Source organism: Caretta caretta, chromosome 13 (assembly GCF_965140235.1).
Source record: "Caretta caretta isolate rCarCar2 chromosome 13, rCarCar1.hap1, whole genome shotgun sequence".
NCBI classification, from domain to species: Eukaryota; Metazoa; Chordata; order Testudines; family Cheloniidae; genus Caretta; species Caretta caretta.
The window spans coordinates 32,373,141-32,394,311 of NC_134218.1; the positions used below are offsets into that span (position 1 = coordinate 32,373,141).

The 21,171-nt window shown below is 53.1% G+C and overlaps 1 protein-coding gene across 2 annotated transcripts in view; it reads left to right on the forward strand.

Moving 5' to 3' along the window:
* LOC125622208 (arf-GAP with SH3 domain, ANK repeat and PH domain-containing protein 2-like) overlaps positions 1-21,171 on the forward strand; it is a 122,150-nt gene that overhangs the window by 37,423 nt on the left and 63,556 nt on the right. For both annotated transcript variants that reach the window (XR_012664741.1, XM_048819996.2), the window contains exons 5-13: positions 1,637-1,686; positions 1,794-1,923; positions 8,984-9,069; positions 9,544-9,619; positions 11,138-11,224; positions 12,654-12,754; positions 18,353-18,422; positions 19,289-19,376; positions 20,203-20,251. Coding sequence is in view for 1 of the 2 variants with exons in the window: in XM_048819996.2 (XP_048675953.1) it covers positions 1,637-1,686; positions 1,794-1,923; positions 8,984-9,069; positions 9,544-9,619; positions 11,138-11,224; positions 12,654-12,754; positions 18,353-18,422; positions 19,289-19,376; positions 20,203-20,251 (737 nt within the window). In the remaining variant the exon portion in view is untranslated. The remainder of the gene's footprint in view (positions 1-1,636; positions 1,687-1,793; positions 1,924-8,983; positions 9,070-9,543; positions 9,620-11,137; positions 11,225-12,653; positions 12,755-18,352; positions 18,423-19,288; positions 19,377-20,202; positions 20,252-21,171) is intronic.

Below are 21,171 nucleotides of genomic sequence, written 5' to 3' on the forward strand. Positions count from 1 at the left end.
GACTTTATATACACACAGAGAACATGAAACAATACCTCCTCCCACCCCACTGTACTGCTGGTAATAGCTTATCTAAAGTGATCATCAAGTTGGGCCATTTCCAGCACAAATCCAGGTTTTCTCACCCTCCACCCCCCCACACACAAACTCACTATCCTGCTGGTAATAGCTCATCCAAAGTGACCACTCTCCCTACAATGTGCATGATAATCAAGGTGGGCCATTTCCAGCACAAATCCAGGTTTTCTCACCCCCCCACCCCCATACACACACAAACTCACTCTCCTGCTGGTAATAGCTCATCCAAAGTGACCACTCTCCCTACAATGTGCATGGTAATCAAGGTGGGCCATGTCCAGCACAAATCCAGGCTTTCTCACCCCCCCTTGTGTGTGGTTTTTGGAGGGGGGTGAGAGAACCTGGATTTGTGCAGGAAATGGCCCACCTTGATTATCATGCACATTGTGAAGAGAGTTGTCACTTTGGATGGGCTATGACCAGCAGGAGAGTGAGTTTGTGGGGGGGGGATGGAGGGTGAGAAAACCTGGATTTGTGCTGGAAATGGCCCAACTTGATGATCACTTTAGATAAGCTGTTACCAGCAGGACAGTGGGGTGGGAGGAGGTATTGTTTCATGATCTCTGTGTGTATATAATGTCTGCTGCAGTTTCCACAGTATGCATCCGATGAAGTGAGCTGTAGCTCACGAAAGCTCATGCTCAAATAAATTGGTTAGTCTCTAAGGTGCCACAAGTACTCCTTTTCTTTTTTCATATATTAAAGGGCTCTTTAACATATGGAAGAAAGGCAGAACAAGAACCAACAGCTACACACTGAAGCCAAACAAATTAAAATGAGAAATAAGGCCCAGTTTGTAACCACGAGAGTGATTAACCATTGGAACAAACTCCAAAGGGAAGAGGTGGATTCTCCATCTCTTGGTGTCTTCAGATCCAGACTGGCTGCCTTTCTGGAACCTGCTTTAATCAAACACAAATTACTTGGCTCAATGCAGAGGTAATGGGATGAAACTAAATATCCCATGCTAGCCAGGAGGTCAGCTTAGATGATCTAATGGTCCCGTCTGGCTATAAAATCTACGTGCCTGTATATCCTTGTGTGCACACGTGTGTGAACATAAGTCTGTGTGGCTCTGGGTCTGTGTATACACATGTGGTCTGTGTGTGTGCATGTGTTTGGGGGGGGGTTCCTGTTTTAGCTTTCATGCACACTGCAGGAGCACCAGGGGAACTCACTCTCAGCGATGTGCAGAGTGAGGTGGTGCAGATTCTCCAGCAGGTGAGTGCAACAGTTTCAGTCCAGCAGCATGGGGGTGGGGGGCCGGGGGTAGCTGTAGAGAGCACTCTGGTGTCCCCTGCACAGCTTCCAGCCCCTGCAGGTTCGGAATGACACGTCCAAAGGATACCACTACATGGGACACACAGACCAGCTGACTTACTAGCCGGGCAGCAGACGTGGCCGTAACAAACAGGCTAGAGCGCACATTTGGGCCCTGACTAGGCAGGCTAGCAGCGCGGTGTGGTTTGCGTAGAAAGCTCTGCCGTGCCAGGGGTAAGGAACAGGGGGCATATTGTACGGGGCCATTGTCACTAATCACTTACCCGTCTCTTACCAGGACTTCAAAAAGCCTTTTGACAAAGCCTGGAAAGACTATGAGAATAAACTGTAAGTTGACCTGCCCCCTGTCCTCTTTACTCAGGCTCACCGGGAGCCGATTCTAATAAAGCCTGGCCCAAGGGAGCCTTTCAGGGTGTTTTTTGCCTTTCTTCAAGCACCAAGATTGAGAAGGAGAAGCGGGAGCTGGCAAAGCAGCATGGGCTGGTGCGGAGCGAGGTGGTGGGAGGGGAGATCGCTGAGGAGATGGAGAAGGAGCGCAGGATGTTCCAGTTAAACATGTGTGAGGTAAGGGGTGGGGGAGCAGCAGCATCACGAGCACCTAGAGCAATGACCCTGTCCACTGAGCAGCACTGGCCTCTTCTCTGCAACTCCCACCTGATGTGAACTTGGAAGTCTCAGCCGTGGGCTGTGGGAGGAAAGGTGCAGAGTGGCTCGGGGATGGGGAAGGGAAACTCTTGAAGAGGAAGACTCCTAATTCTCACATTGTTATGGGTTTTTTTTTAACTCCAATTGAATGTATTTGTGGGGATTATATCAAGGCCTCTTCCATTGCCAGCCAGCCTAGCTCCTGGTGGCTGCTTTTCAGCTTCTTGTGTGGCACAGAGATGTTCCTACTGTTCATTTTTGACCAGATGCCTTGTTTCCTGTACTCTGATACCTTGTTGAATTTACAGAAATTACAACTGTGCCCATCCCCTCTCCCTTCCCCAGGCCCATGAGCAGCGGGCAGAAGAGGCTAGGGGATGCTAAGCCTCCCCAAACAGGATGCGGCGCACCTCCCTTGGGAGGCATGCCGCCGGCCCGTGCCTTTGGAGCCCTGCCTCCAAAAGGGTGCCTGGGTCATAGTCTGGCCCTTGCTTTGCCCCAAGGCCCCGTGGTGCTCATCCTCTTCCCCCTGGCCCCGCCTGCACTGCTCCTCTTCCTGTCCCCACTCTGCCTCTTCCCCCAAGCCCTGCCCCGCCTGCCGCTCATGCCTCTCCACCCGCCGAGTGGTGGGCAGGTAGCGGGGCGGAGAGGTGCGAGCGGTTGGTGCAGGGTCTTAGGGGAGGGGGCAAAGAAGCGTGAGCGGCGGGGCTTGGGGGAAGGGCAGAGAGGCACGAGTGGTGGGAGGGGGCAGAGAGGGGCAGGCAGAGGGGCCTCAGGGCAGAGAGGGGTGGGATGGCCTTGGGGGAAAGGGGCCAAGCCTCGAGGCGGAGCAGGGGGCAGGGCCACAGTCTGGGCATCAGTGGGCCCCCCACTTCTCAGGAGCTTCCAGCGCTCATGCCCAGCCTCCCCAAATGTGGGAGTCATGCGCTGCCCATGCCCAGGCCAACTGTATTTGTGTCCCCCCCTTCACTGGGTACAGAGCCCTTGCTATTCCTGACATCCAGACAGCTGCTTTGTCTGACTCGTGTGCTCCTCAGGTCTCGTCAGCTTCGCCCAGTGCCTCATGAAACGCCCCCAAGCCTCTTGTCTTTTCTGAGCAGCAGCCAGGTTCCACTGTAACTGATCTACAGCCTGTCCCTTCCCCATAATGCTCCCTGCTGCCTCATAAACATAACCCCCTCCTTGTTAAACGGTCTCCTCCTCCCCCACTGAGTCCCTGGAGTCCCCAGCCTAGCTGGCCCTGCATGGGGAACTGGAAGCATCCAGAGAAAGCTCCCATGGGGCCCTGGGTGTAGCCTTCATCCTAGCCATCTAAATGTAGCTTGCACAAGCTCCCTCCTCCTTGGAGGGGTCAGGGAGCACGCTTGGTGCAATGGAACATTCAGTGAATTTACAAGCAAGTAGAGAAGTTCCTCTCATGGATCGGTAACTGGTTAAAAATAGGAAACAAAGGGCAGGAATAAAGGGTCAGTTTTCAGAATGGAGAGAGGTAAATAGCGGTGTGCCCCAGGGGTGTGTACTGGGGCCAGGGCTGTTCAACGTATTCATAAATGATCTGGAAAAAGGGGTAAACAGAGAGGTGGCAAAATTTGTAGATGATACAAAACTACTCGAGATTGTTAAGCCCAGAGCAGACTGCACAGAGCTACAAAGGGATCTCACAAAACTGAGTGACTGGGCAACAAAATGGCGGATGAAATTCAGTGTTGATAAATGCAAACTAATGCACATTGGAAAACATAATCCCAACTATTCACACAAAATGCCAAGGTCTAAATGAGCTGTTGCCACTCACGAAAGAGATCTTGGAGTCATTGTGGATAGTTCTCTGAACACATCCGCTCAAAGTGTCAGTCAAAAAAGCTAACAGAATGTTGGGAATCATTAAGAAAGGGATAGATAAAAAGACAGAAAATATCATATTGCCTCTATATAAATCCATGGTGTGCCCACATCTTGAATGCTGTGTGAGATATATTGGATTGGAAAAGGTTCAGAAAAGGGCAACAAAAATGATTAGGGGTATGGAGCAGTTTCCATATGAGGAGAGATTAATAAGACTGGGACTTTTCAGCTTGGAAAAGAGATGACTAAGGGGGGATATGACAGAGGTCTATAAAATCATGACAAGTGCGGAGAAAGTAAATAAGGAAGTGTTACTTACTCCTTCTCATAACACAAGAACTAGGGGTCACCAAATAAAATTAATAGGCAGCAGGTTTAAAACAAAACAAAAGGAAGTATTTCTTCACACAACACACAGTCAACCTGTGGAACTCTTTGCCGGAGGATGTTGTGATGGCCAAGACTATAACACGGTTCAAAAAAGAACTAGATACATTCATGGAGGATAGGTCCATCAATGGCTATTAGCCATGATGGGCAGGGATGGTGTCCCTAAACTCCGTTTGCCAGAAGCTGGGAATGGGCGACAGGGGATGGATCACTTTATGATGACCTGTGCTGTTCATTCCCTCTGGGACACCTGGCATTGGTCACTGTCGGACGACAGGATACGGGGCTAGATGGACATTTGGTCTGACTCAATATGGCCGCTCTTATCTTCTTAAGACTCTATGCTGAGCATGTGCAAATGGCAATTTTCTGCCCCTTATAACTCAGACAACCAAATCTGACCCATGTGCCAGGGGCCAGGGCAGCTGTCCGTGTGGCTCTTACCTTCTGCCCTCCAGCTGGAGCTGTGTCTAGGTAAGGGCCATGCATGGGCTGCTGTGGGGAGCCAAGGACCCTCTTGCCCTGGGCAGGGGGCCCACAGGGTGAGGAAACAGGCCAGAGGCTGTTCTCGACCCCACCCCCACCCCTGGCAAGTGGAGGGTCTGCAGCGCAGCTCCCCACAGCTGCCCAGGCTCCCGGCCAGGCTTCAGTTGCTGGCCTGGCTGGGGGGACGGGGGTTGGGGGGGAATAGGAGGGGCCCCTGCCAAAAAGTGGGAGGGCCATGGCCCCCTGGCCCCCACTATTCCGGCGCCACTGGATGGGGCACAGTTGGGACTACTCCTCACCCAACACTCCTGGATCCAGAACTATGCAGGGACCCCCAGCCAGGGTACCAAGGATCATGTGGTGCCCCCACTCCCTTGAGAAAGAAAGAAATCCCAGGGAGGAGCCAGCCCCAGGGTCAGAGAAACTCCATCAACAGGAACAGGCACAGGACATGGCCTCTCTGAGGCCCAGGGTTGCCAACTTTCTAATTGCAGAAAATACCCTTGCCCCACCCCTTCTCTGAGGCCCCCGCCCAGCTCACTCCATCCTCCCTCCCTCTGTCACTTGTGCTCCCCACACCCTCACTCATTTTCACTGGGCTGAGGCAGGGGGATTGGGTGCGGGAGGGGGTGAGGGCTCCGGGGTGGGGCTGGGGATGAGGGGCTTAGGGTGCAGGAGGGGACTCTGGGCTGGGGCAAGGAGTTGGGGTGTGGGAGGGGAAGGGGTGAGGGCTCTGGCTGGGTGTATGGGCTCTGGGGTGGGGCCAGGAATGAGGGATTTGGGGTGCGGAATGTAGTCTCTGGGAGGGAGTTTGGGTGCGTGAGGGAGCTCAAGGCTGGGGCAGGGGATTGGGACGTGGGAGCGGGAGGAAGTGCAGGCTCTGGGAGGGATATTGGGTGTGGGAGGGGGATCAGGGCTGGAGCAGGGCATTGGGGTCTGGGATGGGGTGTGGGTGCAGGTTCCGGGAGGGAGTTTGGGTGCGGGAGGGGGCTCAGGGAGTTAGGGCGTGGGAGGGGCTGAGGGGTTCAGCTCCGGGTGGGAGTTTCATAGAATCATAGAATATCAGGGTTGGAAGGGACCTCAGGAGGTCATCTAGTCCAACCCCCTGCTCAAAGCAGGACCAATCCCCAATTAAATCATCCCAGCCAGGGTTTTGTCAAGCCTGACCTTAAAAACTTCTAAGGAAGGAGATTCTACCACCTCCCTAGGTAACGCATTCCAGGGTTTCACCACCCTCTTAGTGAAAAAGTTTTTCCTAATATCCAACCTAAACCTCCCCCACTGCAACTTGAGACCATTACTCCTTGTCCTGTCATCTTCTACCACTGAGAATAGTCTAGAACCATCCTCTCTGGAACCACCTCTCAGGTAGTTGAAAGCAGCTATCAAATCCCCCCTCATACTTCTCTTCTGCAGACTAAACAATCCCAGTTCCCTCAGCCTCTCCTCATAAGTCATGTGTTCCAGACCCCTAATCATTTTTGTTGCCCTTCGCTGGACTCTCTCCAATTTATCCACATCCTTCTTGTAGTGTGGGGCCCAAAACTGGACACAGTACTCCAGATGAGGCCTCACCAATGTCGAATAGAGGGGAACGATCACGTCCCTCGATCTGCTGGCTATGCCCCTACTTATACATCCCAAAATGCCATTGGCCTTCTTGGCAACAAGGGCACACTGTTGACTCAAAGTTTGGGTGCAGGAGGGGCTCAGGGGTGGGGTGGGGGATTGGGGTGCAGGAGGGGGTGCAGGCTCTGGGCGATGCTTACCTCAGGCGGCTCCTGGGAAGCAGCTGGCATGTTCCTCCAGCTTGGGAGCGGAAAAGTGACTCCATGTGCCACCCCCGCCGGCAGGCGCCACCCCCACAGCTCCCATTGGCTGTGGTTCCCGGCCAATGGGCACTGCGGAGCTGGTGCTTGAGGCGGCGGCAGCACATGGAGCTGCTGTGGCTGCCCCCGAGCTGGAGGGACATGCCAGCTGCTTCCTGGTAGCCACGCTCCGGAGCCGGGCAAGGACCCTGCCAGCCCTGCTGCACCGCCAGCCGGACTTTTAATGTCCTGGTCAGCAGTGCTGACCGGAGCCGCCAGGGTCCCTTTTTGACTGGGTGTTCTGGTCAAAAAACGGATATCTGGCAACCCTACTGGGGCCCTCAGACACTGATGATGTCCCAGGACTCCAGATGGCTATCTGCAGCATTGCTATGAGCACACTTCTCCTGTGCTGAATTGGCTGCCAACTCCAGCTCCCTTCTATCCTCTCCTCACACAGTCTGACTCCCACGTGTCCCCCAGGGTCCTCTCCTTCTCTCCCTCCCCCTGTCTTTTCTCCCCTCCCCTCCCCTTCCCTATAATATTTGTAAGAGAAACAGGAATAAACTAAGCCAACCCTTTCTCCGCTTCCCCCACAAAAAAACTGAAAAAGGAAAGAACTGAATTGAAAAACAACCCGCCACCCAGAAGGGAAGAGAAACCCCAGCCCTACCATGCTGTTTGCTGCCCAGCACTCTGCCCTGCCTCTCCTGGAGTTGGTCTGTCTCTCTTCCTGGTCTCATTTCAATTGTTGGATTCATGTGCGGGAGCTGGGTGGAGGTGGTGACCTGGGCAATACTGGAGGTCAGACTTGATGGTCTAGTCATTCCTTCTGGCCTTAAACTCAGTGACTCCTTTTTTTGTGTGGGCTGTATGCTTCTCAGGGCTGGGCCTGTCTCCTGCTGCCACAGTGCACATAATAAGAAATGCAATACATGAAAAAGGCTGGAAAGTTATTCAGTATTGTTAAAATTACTTAGCTGTCATTGACCTCATCTCTGGAAACACCGTTTCCGCTGAAACTTTCCAAAATTATTGAGTTTGAGGCATATGTTCGGCATGAACAAGTTCAGCCCAACTTGTTAAAGTTTGGCATCGTTATAAGCAACTAAACCCAGGACGTGTTAGGTAACTTCCATACAGTAGTTGCTACCATTAGAAAGGAAGAAGCTTGTATCCCTGCTGGACTGGGTGGGATTCAAACTAGCCACACAGAGGCAAACAGGTCTGTAGCAACACCCTCAATCATCCATTCCCTCATAGGAGTGACCGGGAAAGGAAGGGGGAGGCTGCTTTCTGGAAAGATGAGTTTATTAACTCACATTCCAGCCACTTTGGAGCTCACGCAGGCTGAGTCTTCCCTCTCTGCACACAGGCAAAATCTCCCACGCACTCCTAATCTCAAACGCACTGTCAGCCACACTCTATTCTTAAAGGGCCAGCTCCCATTAGCCAAATGCATGCCCTGAAAATGCAACAGTAAAAGAAACTAGCAGAACATCCACATTCACTTCTAATTACAAGGTTCTGCAATGTAAAGTCATTCCAGTAGTTACTTCAGGGTCCTTCCACTAATTGTTATACATACATATTTGAGCCTTCAACCCAAACCATTTCCACATTAACCACAGGAGTAACCAGGGCCTGTATGATGATGTTTTCTATGTTGGACCATCCGATAGGGAGCCACAACACACACAGAGGCAGTGGGTTACACAAATATTTGTGAGACAGTGGAACACTGGACATCAGAATTCTTGGTTTCTATTTCTGGCTCTGAAAATAAATTGTGCTGTACTGGTTACAGACTGGGTAGCTAAATGTAATACCACCTATTTGGGTCATCTCTGGGGTTTGAACCCAAGACCTCTGGATGTAAACACCTGAGTCACTGACACTTGACCTTAAGAACCAGACCTGTTCAGTATGGAAGTGTAGCAGAGTCATAACATTCTATATGTGGTCTAGCTTCTAGAGAGTAACCGAGCCACAGTGTGTTAGCATGGGATACACAATAACCTAGTTTGACATGCATATTCTGAGGTGTGTGGCAAAGTATAGGAGACTTGGCCTTCTAGTATGAACCCTGAGTTAGCATTAAATGACCTCACTCCCAGTCATCAGTGAATTTGTATGAAAGCTTGGCTCAAAATAAGAGCTGTGAAGAGCACGGAAGTGTTAATAGGAGCTAGTTGAATAGCTGGGGCTAGTCTCCAGGCTTACAGATGAGTGCACCACCTACTGGGCTACACAACACTGTGTTAGGCAGTCTTTGCTGGTCTCTGGCTTGCTTCTCAAGAAGTCTGTAGCTAGCACAAAATTGCAAGACTGCAGTAGTGGGGGCCAAAATCACATTATTCACAAGGGATGGCAACACGGAGGGTGATAAGTAAACAATGCAGAATCCAGCAGGTAACAAGAACCAACTCCTGGGTGTGTTTTCCCCTCAGTATCTGATCAAAGTGAATGAAATTCAAACCAAGAAAGGAGTGGACTTGCTGCAGAACCACATCAAGCATGGCAATGCTCAGTTCAAGTAAGAGTGATCGGTTATCTTTATTCCTTATCCTCCCTTTCTTTGCCAGTTTAACTGAGGAGACCTAGGCATTGATTTATTTTGCAGTGAACAAATATCCTGCAGTCACCCTCCACCTGTGTGGCAACATGCTCAGCTTCCTCTCCCTCTGGAGATGGTGTAGCCATAGGACTCTATGATAGTGTTTGTCCTGCAAGTTACAGTACTTGGTACTTGCGTTTTGACAGTACAATACAAAAGCAATTCGAGTGCTGACTTCCCACTCCTCGGTTTGTTGTCACTGGTTATGATGAGAATCTGGGGTTCCTGATAATAAGGTGTGTGAGGCCAGGACTGTTGGCCCAAAAGGGTTAATAATGACAAAGCAAAGGCTCTAAGGACTGCAACGCACAGCGGCATGTTTTGTACATGCAGCACTGTCAATGCTAGGAGGTTTAGTTCAAACCGTTCTCTCACATTCGCTTCTCCTGTTAGTTTTTTCCAGGAATGTTTAAAGGCAACAGAGACGCTTAAGCAGTTTATAGAGAAGCTCACCCCTGAGCTACAGAGAGTGAGTATGCCTCATAACGCCAGCTCACCGGGGACCAAGGCAAGAGGCGGGCATGGGCCCTGGAGCAAGAATGTCTACCCCCTAAAGTCTCTTTTTACCCCTAAGGAGGCTTCTCATATGTCCAATTTTCTGGGTCATGACCTCGGTTTTGGTCTGCCAATCTCTGTCCAGGTGGATTTTTAAAATATTAGCAATTGTCTAGGATTTCTCTCCCCCTGCCCCCCAACCCCACGTGGGGGGCTGACAGCTGGAACTGCAGCCTCCCCGCCAAATTCTTCAACCCCTCCCTCTCCCCCCAGTACCCCCTCTTCCCCTCTCCAGCAGTATCCTCTTTTTGGGAACCTGAAACATGTTAGTCCTACCCCATAGGAAGCAGAGAAGGTTTAAAGGCTAAGTGGAAAGTTCCCAGGGCTTGAAAGCTAGGATAAGTAGATACAGCTCATGAAAAGATTTGAGGATGCTACTATACACTCCATAGTCCTATCATCTTTTTTAAGCGTTTCTTTTGTTATAACTCTCTGATGAGGATCAGGATGCAATCCTCTCTTGGGTGAAGTATTCATCTTTAGTGCTGAGCCCTCAGTAACACTGCAGGTAATTTTGGAGCCTTCTTTACATGCTTTCCCCACAGTAACTTGGAGTTTAAAAGCTGTACAGCTGGCTGGTTTTGATATTTTGCATGGAGACTGACTTCACCAGCCCAAGGCGGGTTCTCCAGAAAAGGCTCAGTGCCAGTTCTTTTAACACTCTTGGTCTCTTTACATGTGTAGCACATTAATACAAACAACATTTAAAAAACCCCTCCAATACATTGTCTCAATACAATCTATTCACAATCAGTAACTTGAGGAATGGAGAACAAGGCATAATATGCAGCACTTGCAGTGTCCCTTAATGCTAAAACACGCAAACCCTTCAGCTATGCGTCTGCCCCACAGGTACGTTGAAAATTAACTGTCATTTTCTGGCAAACTGAACCTTTGATCCTGTTGACTGTTTTCATTCCTGACTCATCTCAAGAGGGGGCCATATTAAGCTTCAGTCTTCTGGATAGTCAGTGCCTGGTTCAGAAACATGAACAGCTGTTGTCATGATGGCGTGTCCTGAGCACACATTGTTTATATAATGCATTCAAAGCATAGCCACTGGGCACTCACCAGGCTCCGTTTGTCCTAGCTGAGGAGCACTGAGGAAATACTGCTGTTCCCTGCACCTGTAGATAGAGCTGCTCTCGTGGAGATGGGCTTTTGGAGAAGCTTGTATTACAGTAGTACGTGCCCTGTGCCGTGTAGCTGCATGGGGGGAGAGCCTCAGCCTGGCCTGTGTTTTCAGTATGGTGCTTCCCACAGGAATGGGAACGCATGTGTTATGGGAGAGAAAGGCCTGTCTTGCCCAAGAGAATGAGTGGGATGAGAAATGCCTGTCTTGCCCAAGAGAATGAGTGGGATGTACAGACAGAGGCAAAGTGCAATCCAGCTCCCCTGCTTCAGCAAATCACTGTGGTGTGATGCCTTTCAGATGAAGGTCAGGCAGGACGAGGAGAAGCAGCAGCTGTGCTCCCTCCGGGATCACCTGAAAACAGCGTTACAGCTGGAGCAGAAAGAGGTAAAGCGGGTCCCCCTTCCTAGGCACTGCCATTATGGCTGCCTGGTGGAGTATTCACGGGGAGAGCAGTCTGTGCATTGCATCCCCAGAGCTCATGTAGGGAACAATGCATTTGCAAGTGCATCTCCTTCCTGGCTATGGGCTGTGCCCTGTGAGGTGAGCTGTGCCCCCCCATCCAGGGAGCTAAGGGGACAAAGGGAAGCAGCTGTCCTTGCTCAAATCCGGAGGGGCCGGGGGGATGGTGAGGGCTCTGCTCTATCCATGGCTCTGCAAAGTTCTCCTTTGGGGGCTGTGGATTGGATGCTGTGAGTGAATTTCCTGTGCCTGGAAGGTGCTGGAGTTGCAGCCCAGGGGACTGGAGCCCACTCTTCCCAGAGCAGCTGGGGAAAGGGAAGTGGAGGGCATGTCTTCCTCACCCCTCGTCCTGTCCCGGCAACACGCTCCTCCTGTTCCACAGGGACCCAGCTGCTGGAGATGCCTGGCTGTCCCAGTGGAGTAGGTTGAGGCTGAGGTGGTGTTGTGGTTTCTGCCTATTGAGCTTGCTGACTGCCTCCCTCTCTGAGGCAGCCCTTCCTGACCACCTCACCCAGTGCAGCCCATCCTGACTGCCTCACCTACAGCCCTGGCAGTGCCCCCTTTGCAGGCTCCCTAGGGATTGTGCATCTGCCAACGGGCAGTGCAGTCTGGGGCATGCAGCATCCCCAAGCTGGGCCATGCCAGACTGCCCTAGCTGTGAGGAGTGGGGACTCCAGAGAGAGGGGATGAGCCCAGAGGGAGCAGCAGGATCCCCCCGGTACCTGCCAGAGGCTGTGGGAAGATAAGGAGATGAGGGGGCCCAGGGAGATTGGAATCGGGGGAGGAGCCCTCCAACACTCCTCTGGAAAGACCCCCACCTACTCCCCTCAGTAGTAAGCACCCCCCGAATGACAGGAGCGCCAAACCTGACCGCTCGTGGACCCAGCACGCTGGCAGCCTCCCCAGGGTTTACTCTGTCACTGGCCTCTCTGCTGCCGCTGCCACAAGGGGCCTGTTCTGGTGGTGGCCACGTCCCCTCCCACACACACCTCCTTTCAGCCAGGCCACGGAGAGCGGCTAGGCAGGAATGGCTTCGGTCACTACTGCCCTGCAGCAGTTTGGAACCAGGGCTGGGCTCCCTCTCCCTTCCCATGCCCAGCTTGGGAATGAGGCAGTGCTGGGGAGCGGACTGAGGGATCTGTGGCTTTCGTACCACTCGGTTCTGTCTGTGTTTGCTCCCTGGGCACTGCTCTCCGAGTTTGGTTCTTGCCACATTCGCTGCACTGTGTATTAACATCACATCTCCTCCCTGGGTGGGACCTTTCTAAGATGCCGGTCTGGAATATGCCGTCAGGAGGAGTCACCCCAGGGAGAGATGGGCATGGGCTAACGACTACCTCTTTGTGTCTGCTAGGACTCTGCTAGCAAGCAGCTACGGTACAACATGCACCAGCTGCAGGGGAACAAGCAGTATGGGACCGAGAAATCGGGGAACCTCTTTAAGAAAAGTGATGGGTAAGTGCAGAGTCTGTACGGTGATGGGTAAGTGCAGCGTCACACGTCTGCAGCGTAGACAGTAAGGATCTCCAGTGCAGCCCCTCCGCCCCCTCAGCTGAGTTGCTGAGCTGACCGTGACCCTGTGTCTCCATCAGAATGCGTTCATTTTGGATCAGACGGGAACCCTGCTTTGTGCGATGAAAACTAGGGGCAGCAGCATAAACAAAGGGGAATGAGAAATAACATGGGGGAGTGGGTTTCTAGTGACAATCTGCGTGGGGGCTGGGCTGAGGGATGGCAGCACTGTGTTCCCAGGATCATCCCCAGGAGCATTCACTACAGACTCCCGAGCTGAACCTCCTTTGGGCTTTTTTCTACCAGTTCCAAGTCTTTCCAGGTCCCTTTCCTATCCTCCCCACGCTAATGGGCATGACACTCTGCCCGGGTTAGCCTCCCCTGCACACTTCACTAGTGTCGCTCCCCCGCATCATTAAGGAAGATATTAAATGATGGAACAGTGATGTTCCTGCAGACCTCAAAGCCATTCACAGGAGCTCAGTTACATGATCCCTCTGTGACAGAGGGGCCAGGGGAGACACAGGGCAGTGAAGGGGCCACAGGTGGTGGATGGCAGAACCAGGAATAGAAGCCAGATATCTGCGCCACTGCCTTATACGCAATGGGAGGGAGCACAAGGTAGCTGGGATACCAAGATACTAAGATGGTGTCCCAGATCAGGGCTGGCTGCACCTGTCCCCGCCTTGGGTCTCTCTGAATGCATCCCCTCCAGATCTGAGGCCTCTAGTTTTCACTTCTGTGGGTGGAGTCCTGTGATTTCCCCCCCACTCAGACCGGGTCCTTGTTTTCCAACCACGTTTGACCAGCAGGTCCGACTGGACTACGAACCTGTGGTTCTTCCCTTGGGGAGCTGTGATGAATACAGTGACCCAGGCTGCTCCTGTTGTCTATTGTGAACAGCAGTAACGCAGCTTCATGAGAGAAAAGGATTTTAAAACTGTCACGGAGTCCCTGGGTGATGCTCTGGAACTGCTCCCCATGAAGCCAGTCAGGACTCTGGGGCAGTCGCCTTTCTGTGAGCAGCCTGTCTTCAGGACACGCAGCTCACACTGCTTCCACCTCCCTGGGTCTGACCTCGGAGCATTCAGCATCCTCTGCCCCTCCGTGTGCTTCCCCCAGCGAGTCCGCTCAGGCGGGGCTCCTGGGGAAGCCAGAGGGTTCTGCACCCCAGCTTCGCAGTCAGACGTGACTCTCAGCCAGCCAGTAAAACAGAGGTTTATTAGATGACAGGAACATGGTCTAACACAGAGCTTATAGGTGCAGAGAACAGGACCCCTCAGCTGGGTCCATTTTGGGGGGCAGTGAGCCAGATAACCACGTCTGCCCTTCACTCCATGTCCCAGCCAGCCCCAAACTGAAACTCCCTCCAGCCCCTCCTCCTCTGGGCTTTGTCCCTTTCCCGGGCCAGGAGGTCTCCTGATTCCTTTGTTCTCCAACCCTTTAGCTCTCACCTTGCAGGCGGGAAGGGCCAGGCCATCAGTGGCCAGGAAACAGGGTGTCGGCCATTCTCTGTGTCCAGACCCCTGCACACACCTGCCCTCTAGGGCTCTGCAATGATCATACACCCTTACCCCACCACCTAGATACTTAAGAACTGCATAGGGGAAACTGAGGCACCCCCACACTATTCGGAGGAAACATTAAGAACAGTCCCACTTCGTCACAAAGACAACAGCAGGCCTACACACGTCTCTATCGTAGCAGGAGTCCTCTTTCTTCTTCAGGTGATGGCCCCTATATGGATTCCAAACCTGGGTGCACACGTGTGGGAACAATTCTGTAGCAGTGCCTGTTGACCTGCATTTGCATCGTGCGTTGTCCTTGTGTCCACAGCCAAGGTTATAAGAGGTTGTGTGCATCGACTCCGCTCCGATTCCCTCTTACCACTGCATGGCCAGAGTCAGAACCCCTGTTCCTCCGCGTTCTTAGCCTAGCTCAGAGAGTTGATAGTCTGGTCTGCCTTTGTGTACGTAGTTATAGATAGTATTTGCTTGTTTTTATAATGTATTGTAATTAGTTAGGTTCCCTTTAGGACTTCTTCTCCCATTGGGGAGACTTCCCCACCTGGGGACTATGCCCTGGCCAGTTGGCTTCACGACCTGGACTTTGTGGCCGCACGCCTCCTCTGTGCGTGACAAGCACCAGCGCTGCCTGTAATGCCTCGGAGAAGCCCGTGCGGTCACCCACGGCACCATTTGACAGTCGTTCCCAGCCCGACCACGGGGGGGCCAATGAACTTTGTCTCTGTAAGTGCCTCGTGTGCCCAGGTATCTGTCAATACCGCCGCTGCCTGAGGAGCTCCACTCTGACCACAAGAAGCACAGCCATGGGCATACGGGCAGATCCCAGCCTGGGACTGCCCCTAAATGCAGCACCGCCTCCCTGAGCCGGGCCCAGTTGGGTGAGAAGTCACATGTCAGCCTGCGTGCTGCAGCTCCCAAGGAGTCCAGGACAGAGAACAAAGAGAAACACTGCTGAGATTCACCGGTGCCGCCACCAACTGCAATCACCGCTCCAGCAGCGTGCACCAGCGGGATCCTCCAGTCTGCCATGCGCAGTCCCCCACCGACCCAGCCGCCTGGAACCGATTTCTTTCAGGATGTAGTCTGCACCAGGTGTGGGTTCTTATTGTTTGATGATATGCTGTATCTAGTGTGGGATGGTAGATGACAACTCGGGGTGTGCAGTCAGTGGGGTTTTTTCCCCTCTACTGAAATAGATTCTTCTGGGGTATTTGGATGGCCCATTCAATGGCGCAATATGCTTCTCTGATGGATTGTCCTTGTTTAGTGGAGGCGTTTTAAAGTGTGTTTAGGTGTCTATCCCGGACTTTGTCTCGGGAACATATGCTGTGGTATCTGATGCCTGGCTGTAGATAACAGATTTCTTGGCATGTCTGGGACTGTTACTGGATCTCTGAAAGTGGATGTGGTGATCCATGTGTTTGTTGTGCATAGCTGTCTGTAGGGCTCCACTTCTGAAGCTGATTGTGGTGTCCAGGAAGTTGATGCTGGTGTGGGAGTGTTCTAGAGTGAGTTTAATGGATGGGTGGTGGCTGTTAAAGTTGTGTTGGAAATCTATGAGGGAGTTTAAGTCATCTGCCCAGAGGATGGAAATATCATCAATGTAGCTCAAGTATATCATTGGTCTTGTGGGGCATTTTTCCCGAATAGTCCATGAAGACAAACACCCCAGACAACCATATACGAGAAATCCATGGAGCACCACACCTACCTTCACAGATCCTGTAACCACCCCAAACACACCAAGAAATCTGTTATCTACAGCCAGGCACGCAGATATCACAGACTATGCTCTGAGGAGAAACTCAGGGATACACACCTTAACACACTTAAAACTGCCTTGATGAAGCAAGGACAATCCACCAGAGAAGCAGATTGCATCATGGAACAGGCCACCCAAATACCTGGGGAGAACCCGCTTCAAAACAGAAAAAGAGAGAGCCTCTGACTGTATACCCCTGGCTGTCATCTATCACCCCACACTGAAATCCATATGAGGTATCATCAAACAGATACAATCCATATTTGATGGGGACTACATCCTGAAAGAAATCTTTCTTGAACCCTTTTTCCGGCCTTCAAACAACCTCCCAACCTCACTATGCTCATCATCAGAAGCAGGTTCCCCACAGACCAGGACGCAACAACTCAAAGCGGCAGCAAACCCTGCCAGAACAACAGATGCAAAACCTGCAGACATATCTCCATTGCTATGATGATCAATATTCCCCACAACACACTTTTCAAGATCCATGGGTCCTACACAGGCCTATCCCAACATGAGGTGTACCTCATCCACTGTATCAAATCCCCCAAGTATGTGGCTGAAACCAGACAATCACTATGCTCTCGAATTAACTCTCACAGAAAAATGAAAAAAGACAAAAACACCAGATCACATGTAGGCAAACACTTTTCACAAAAGGCTTACTCAACATCTGACCTCTCAGTCCTCGCTCTCAAAGGAAACCTGGACAACAGCTTCAAAAGATGAGCCTAGGAACTTAGGCTATATCTACGCTACCGCCTATGTTGGCAAAATGTATGTCGCTCAGGGGTGTGAATAAACCACCCCGCTGAGCAACGTAAGTTACACTGACCTAAGCACTGGTGTGCAAAGCGCTATGTCGGCAGGAGAGCTTCTCCCGCTGATACAGCATCTGCCGTTTGCAGAGATGGTTTTATTATGCCGACGGGGGAGCTCTCTCCCATTGGCATAGAGCGTCTTCCCCGCATGCACGGCAGTCCTTGGGTCCTGCCCAGCACTCACCCCAGAGCGGTGGCTCCCGCAGCTCCAGTGCTGTGGGGCTGGCTGGACTTGGCTCTCCACCCTGGGCGTTGCAATCTCAGGGGTTGCAGCACAGCTCAGGTTTGGCCCTGCTCCCGACTGCTCCCCTGAATTTGTGAGAGTGGAGTTCTGACCTGGCTCCTGGGGTGGCGTTGCCACTCATTCATATTTGGCGTACTGGGACGCCTGTCATGATGACAGCTGGGCCAAAGCTGAGTGGCACAGGGACCTCAGAGGTTGCAGTGCCTGGAGCAGGGAGGTGAGCCCAGCCTGTCCCATGGAACAGGAGTCACAGGAGCTGCCATGCGACCTTTTGAAATATTCTGGCAACCCAATGCTGGATCCTGACGCACGGGTTGAGAAACCCTGCTCTACACCATCCCTGACAGGTGTTTATCTAACCTGTTCTTAAAAACCTCCAGCTTGGACACTCTGGTTACCTTCTCCAGACCTGAGGAAGAGCTCTGTATAAGCTTGAAAGGTTATCCCTTCCAGCAACAGAAGCTGGGCCAGTAAAAGATATTACCTTGCCCACCTTATTACAGACAATTCCAAATCTGTCATGAGTTTGCAGGGCAATATGGCAGCACAGAGGCCAGGTAAACCATGGAAATGATCAGGGGCTGAAGGGATCGATGTGCGAAGGAGACTGGAAGGGTGTAACGTGTTTGGCTTGGCTGAGCAGTGCCTGCAGGTGGGGAGGGGACAAGGCAGTTTACAAACCCATGGGAGGTGTAAATATCAAGGCAGGAGAGGAATCTAGGGCATGGCAAGGGCTACCGCTAGAAGTGGAAGGAAGCGCATGAACTGAGAGGCCTGGAGCACATCCTCGCAGTGAGCTCTGCCAGGCTGGGACTGGCAGCAAGGCCAGCCCATGGCTTGGGGAAAATGCTATATACATCGTCTCCAGTAAGAGGCTGTGCTGCCCATCCATCACGCCTCTTGCGGCGTGCCACAGGCCACCTCTCTCAGCTCAGGGCAGGCCAAGGGCTCCCCCGCCCTGCTCTTGCTACTACCTCCCACCTGCACAAGCCAGGCAGTTTGTCAGGAGCAGAAGCTGTGGCCTTAGCTGTGCCCTCCTCTCCTCTCTGCATGGGTGCCTGCAGTGGTGCTGCTCTGCACGCTCCTTTGACAGGCTGGTCCCTGGCTGAAGGGGTCTCCAGCCCCTTGGGCAGAAGGACTTTGAGCATCTCCTTTGAAATGAGAGAATTCCCGGTTCATTTTCAGGTTGAGGAAGGTCTGGCAGAAGAGGAAGTGCACGATCCAGAATGGCTACCTGACCATCTTTCACAGCACGGTAGGGCCGGTGCCTCCATCACCTTCATGGCCCATGCTCAGAAGTGGTGGGCTGAAAAGGCCTGTGGGATTCAGTGCCTTCCGGGGGGGTTGTGCAGATGATTAACACTTTGTTACCCACAGTGAGTCTAGTGGCTTTCCCTGAGCCTGACTGGAATCCCTGGAGTATGATGATTTAGTTGGGGATTGGTCCTGCATTGAGCAGGGGGTTGGACTAGATGACCTCCTGAGGTCCCTTCCAACCCTGATATTCTCTGGTTCTATGATTCTATGATCTTCTCCAACCCCATGCTGCTGGCCTGACCCAATGCCCACTGGAGTCTTTCCTTTGAGGCTGGAGTCCCTGTGCCCTCATTGGACCACAGGCAAATCACTAGGGTCTTGCCCAGCCTGAGAGCCGGCACGGAGAGCGCACCCAGCATCCAGGAGCAGGGGAAAGGTCATTGCTGTGATTTTGTTTATTATTATTGATGACAGCACCGGCAAGGACAAAGTGCATGGGTTACTGGGAAGGCCGACTGCATTCTGTCTGGCCCCTGTCACTGGCCTAGCTGAGCGCTCACAGGCTTCAATGGATTCCCCTCACAGCTCCCGTGGGAGGCAGGGCAGGGCTGTTATCCCCGTGGACAAAGGGGAACTGAGGCCAGAGAGACTAAGTGACTTCCCCAGGCTCACACCGGCAGGCTCTGACAGAGCAGGGCCTTGAACCTGAGTCTCCCAAGTTTAGGTTTGTCCCTAACCGCTGAGAAGTTCTTCCTCCCTGTTCCCTGCCTCAGTGACCCTAATCGCTTGGGAGCATTGCCGGGACCTGCCCCCAGGGGTTGCTATTCTAGCAATGCTGCAAGTACTCCATCTTCCATCCACTAGCTAAACCGCTCACCAGCCAACCTGAATTTGCTGACTTGCCAAGTGAAGCCGAACCCGGATGATAGGAAGTGCTTCGACCTCGTTTCACGTGAGTCCCATTGTCTGTTTCGTAATGTCTGGGGAAGGCCCGATGGGCAGCCGCATGCTGAATTTCTGACTCAGGGAACCAATGCAGCAAGGTGCAGGGCAGGGGCATTACTTGTGTGGTTCCAATCGGGAGCTCTAGGCCAGGCCCAGGGCATGGGGATACGGAGCAGGTTTGCGAGGCCGTTGGCAGTTCTGAGCTTTCAAGCTGCTTGGCAAACACAGAGCCTGGGTGTTGTGATGAAAGGAATCTCCCCAGCGGGATTCGCCAGCGTATGCCCATGCTGGACGTCTGGCTGGCCGGGTGGCACTAGCAGGGGAAAGCGGAGGTTTGGTAACAAGCACATTGTGATGCAGGCAGCTTAGCCCACCGCAGGCGTTCCTAGGTGTTGGTATGGCAGCAGTGCTCCGAGTCAGGGTCCCATTCTGCCTGGTGCTGTACGTGCAGCTCAGTAAAACACAACACCCTGGCTGGCTTCCTGAAAGGACTTGGGGCTGAGGAAAGATTGACAGAGAAAGAGGGGTAGAGCTCAGTGGTGTAGCACCTTCACAGCCTCAGATGCTTGCAGCCTACGGGCATGTGGGCCAGAGCTCTTGCACCTGGCCCCCCTGGCACCACCTTCGGGTGGGGCAAGCAGGGTGCTAACCCCATGCACATTGGCCGCAGAGGCTGAGCGAGTGAACGGCGTAGGAGCGGCCCCCTCTGTGTGCTGAACTGTGCCACACACCCCTCACATGGGGAGTGCAGAGAGCTGCCTCTGGGTGGCGTTGGTGCCCTCTGGCTGCCGGTTTGTCTCAGGTCTAAACACACATGGTTCTGTGTATCTCAGATAACCGCACATACCACTTCCTGGCGGAGGACGAGCAGGAATGCACCGCGTAAGTACCAGAGTGGGAGCAGGGACTGCGCTGAGTCGGGAGCAGAATGGCCAAGTGGCATAAGGCTTCTTGTGGGGGACAAGTACCAGCCCTGTGAGCTGCTGAATGGGAGGCAGCTCCTTGGGCCATCTCACTCCTCTGCCGCAGGTTGGAGCCCTGCATCCTCCTCGCCCCTCCAGGAGGGAGGGCAGCAGGGTAGCCAGGCTGAGGCAGGGGCTGCTGATGCCTGATTTGCCCAAGGCCATGGCTGGAATTCAATGGCCCCGGGCTCCCAGGCCTGCGTGTGGAGCAGAAGAGCCAGCAGCCTCCGTGTTGCCCGTCCCTAGCACCGGCTGGAGCAGTGGGACTTGCCTGCAAAGGTCTGCTGCCTCCAGCCTCCTTCTCTTGCCCATCCCCAGCTGTGAATGTGGGGGTTGAAAAGTGGTGTTCTCTGTTGGGCTGCCTCTGTCTGCCCTGCAGGGAGACGCACCAGCCAGAGGGCAGCAATGGCCGGTCTGAGTTCACCGGCCCTCACTACCAAGTTCCTGCCAGTAATGAGGTGTGGGGAGGAGCCTGCTGTGAGCCCACCCTACTTCCTTCTCTGAGCCTGCACAGGCCTGTAGCGAGCTTTGGCCCACCCCAGGCAAGTGTTGGTGCAAGGCTAAAGGTGCGGGGCAGGTCTGGAAGCACAGTCCCCACCCCTGCAGCTCTGAGATGCTGCTCTGCAGCCACTCTGGGGCTCCTGCCAAGTGCCAGGGTGAGGCCATGGGGCAGAGTCCCTCCTCAGAGCAATGTGCATGTGCAGAACTCGAGGTCTCCACTGCCCCAGGCACCCTGCCCGTGTTAGCCCTGAGCACACAGGGGGCGATGGCGCAGCACGGCAGCAATGGCTCATGCCTAGCCCTCGCCTCTGCTCCCCCGTGCACCAGAGTACAGAGCCC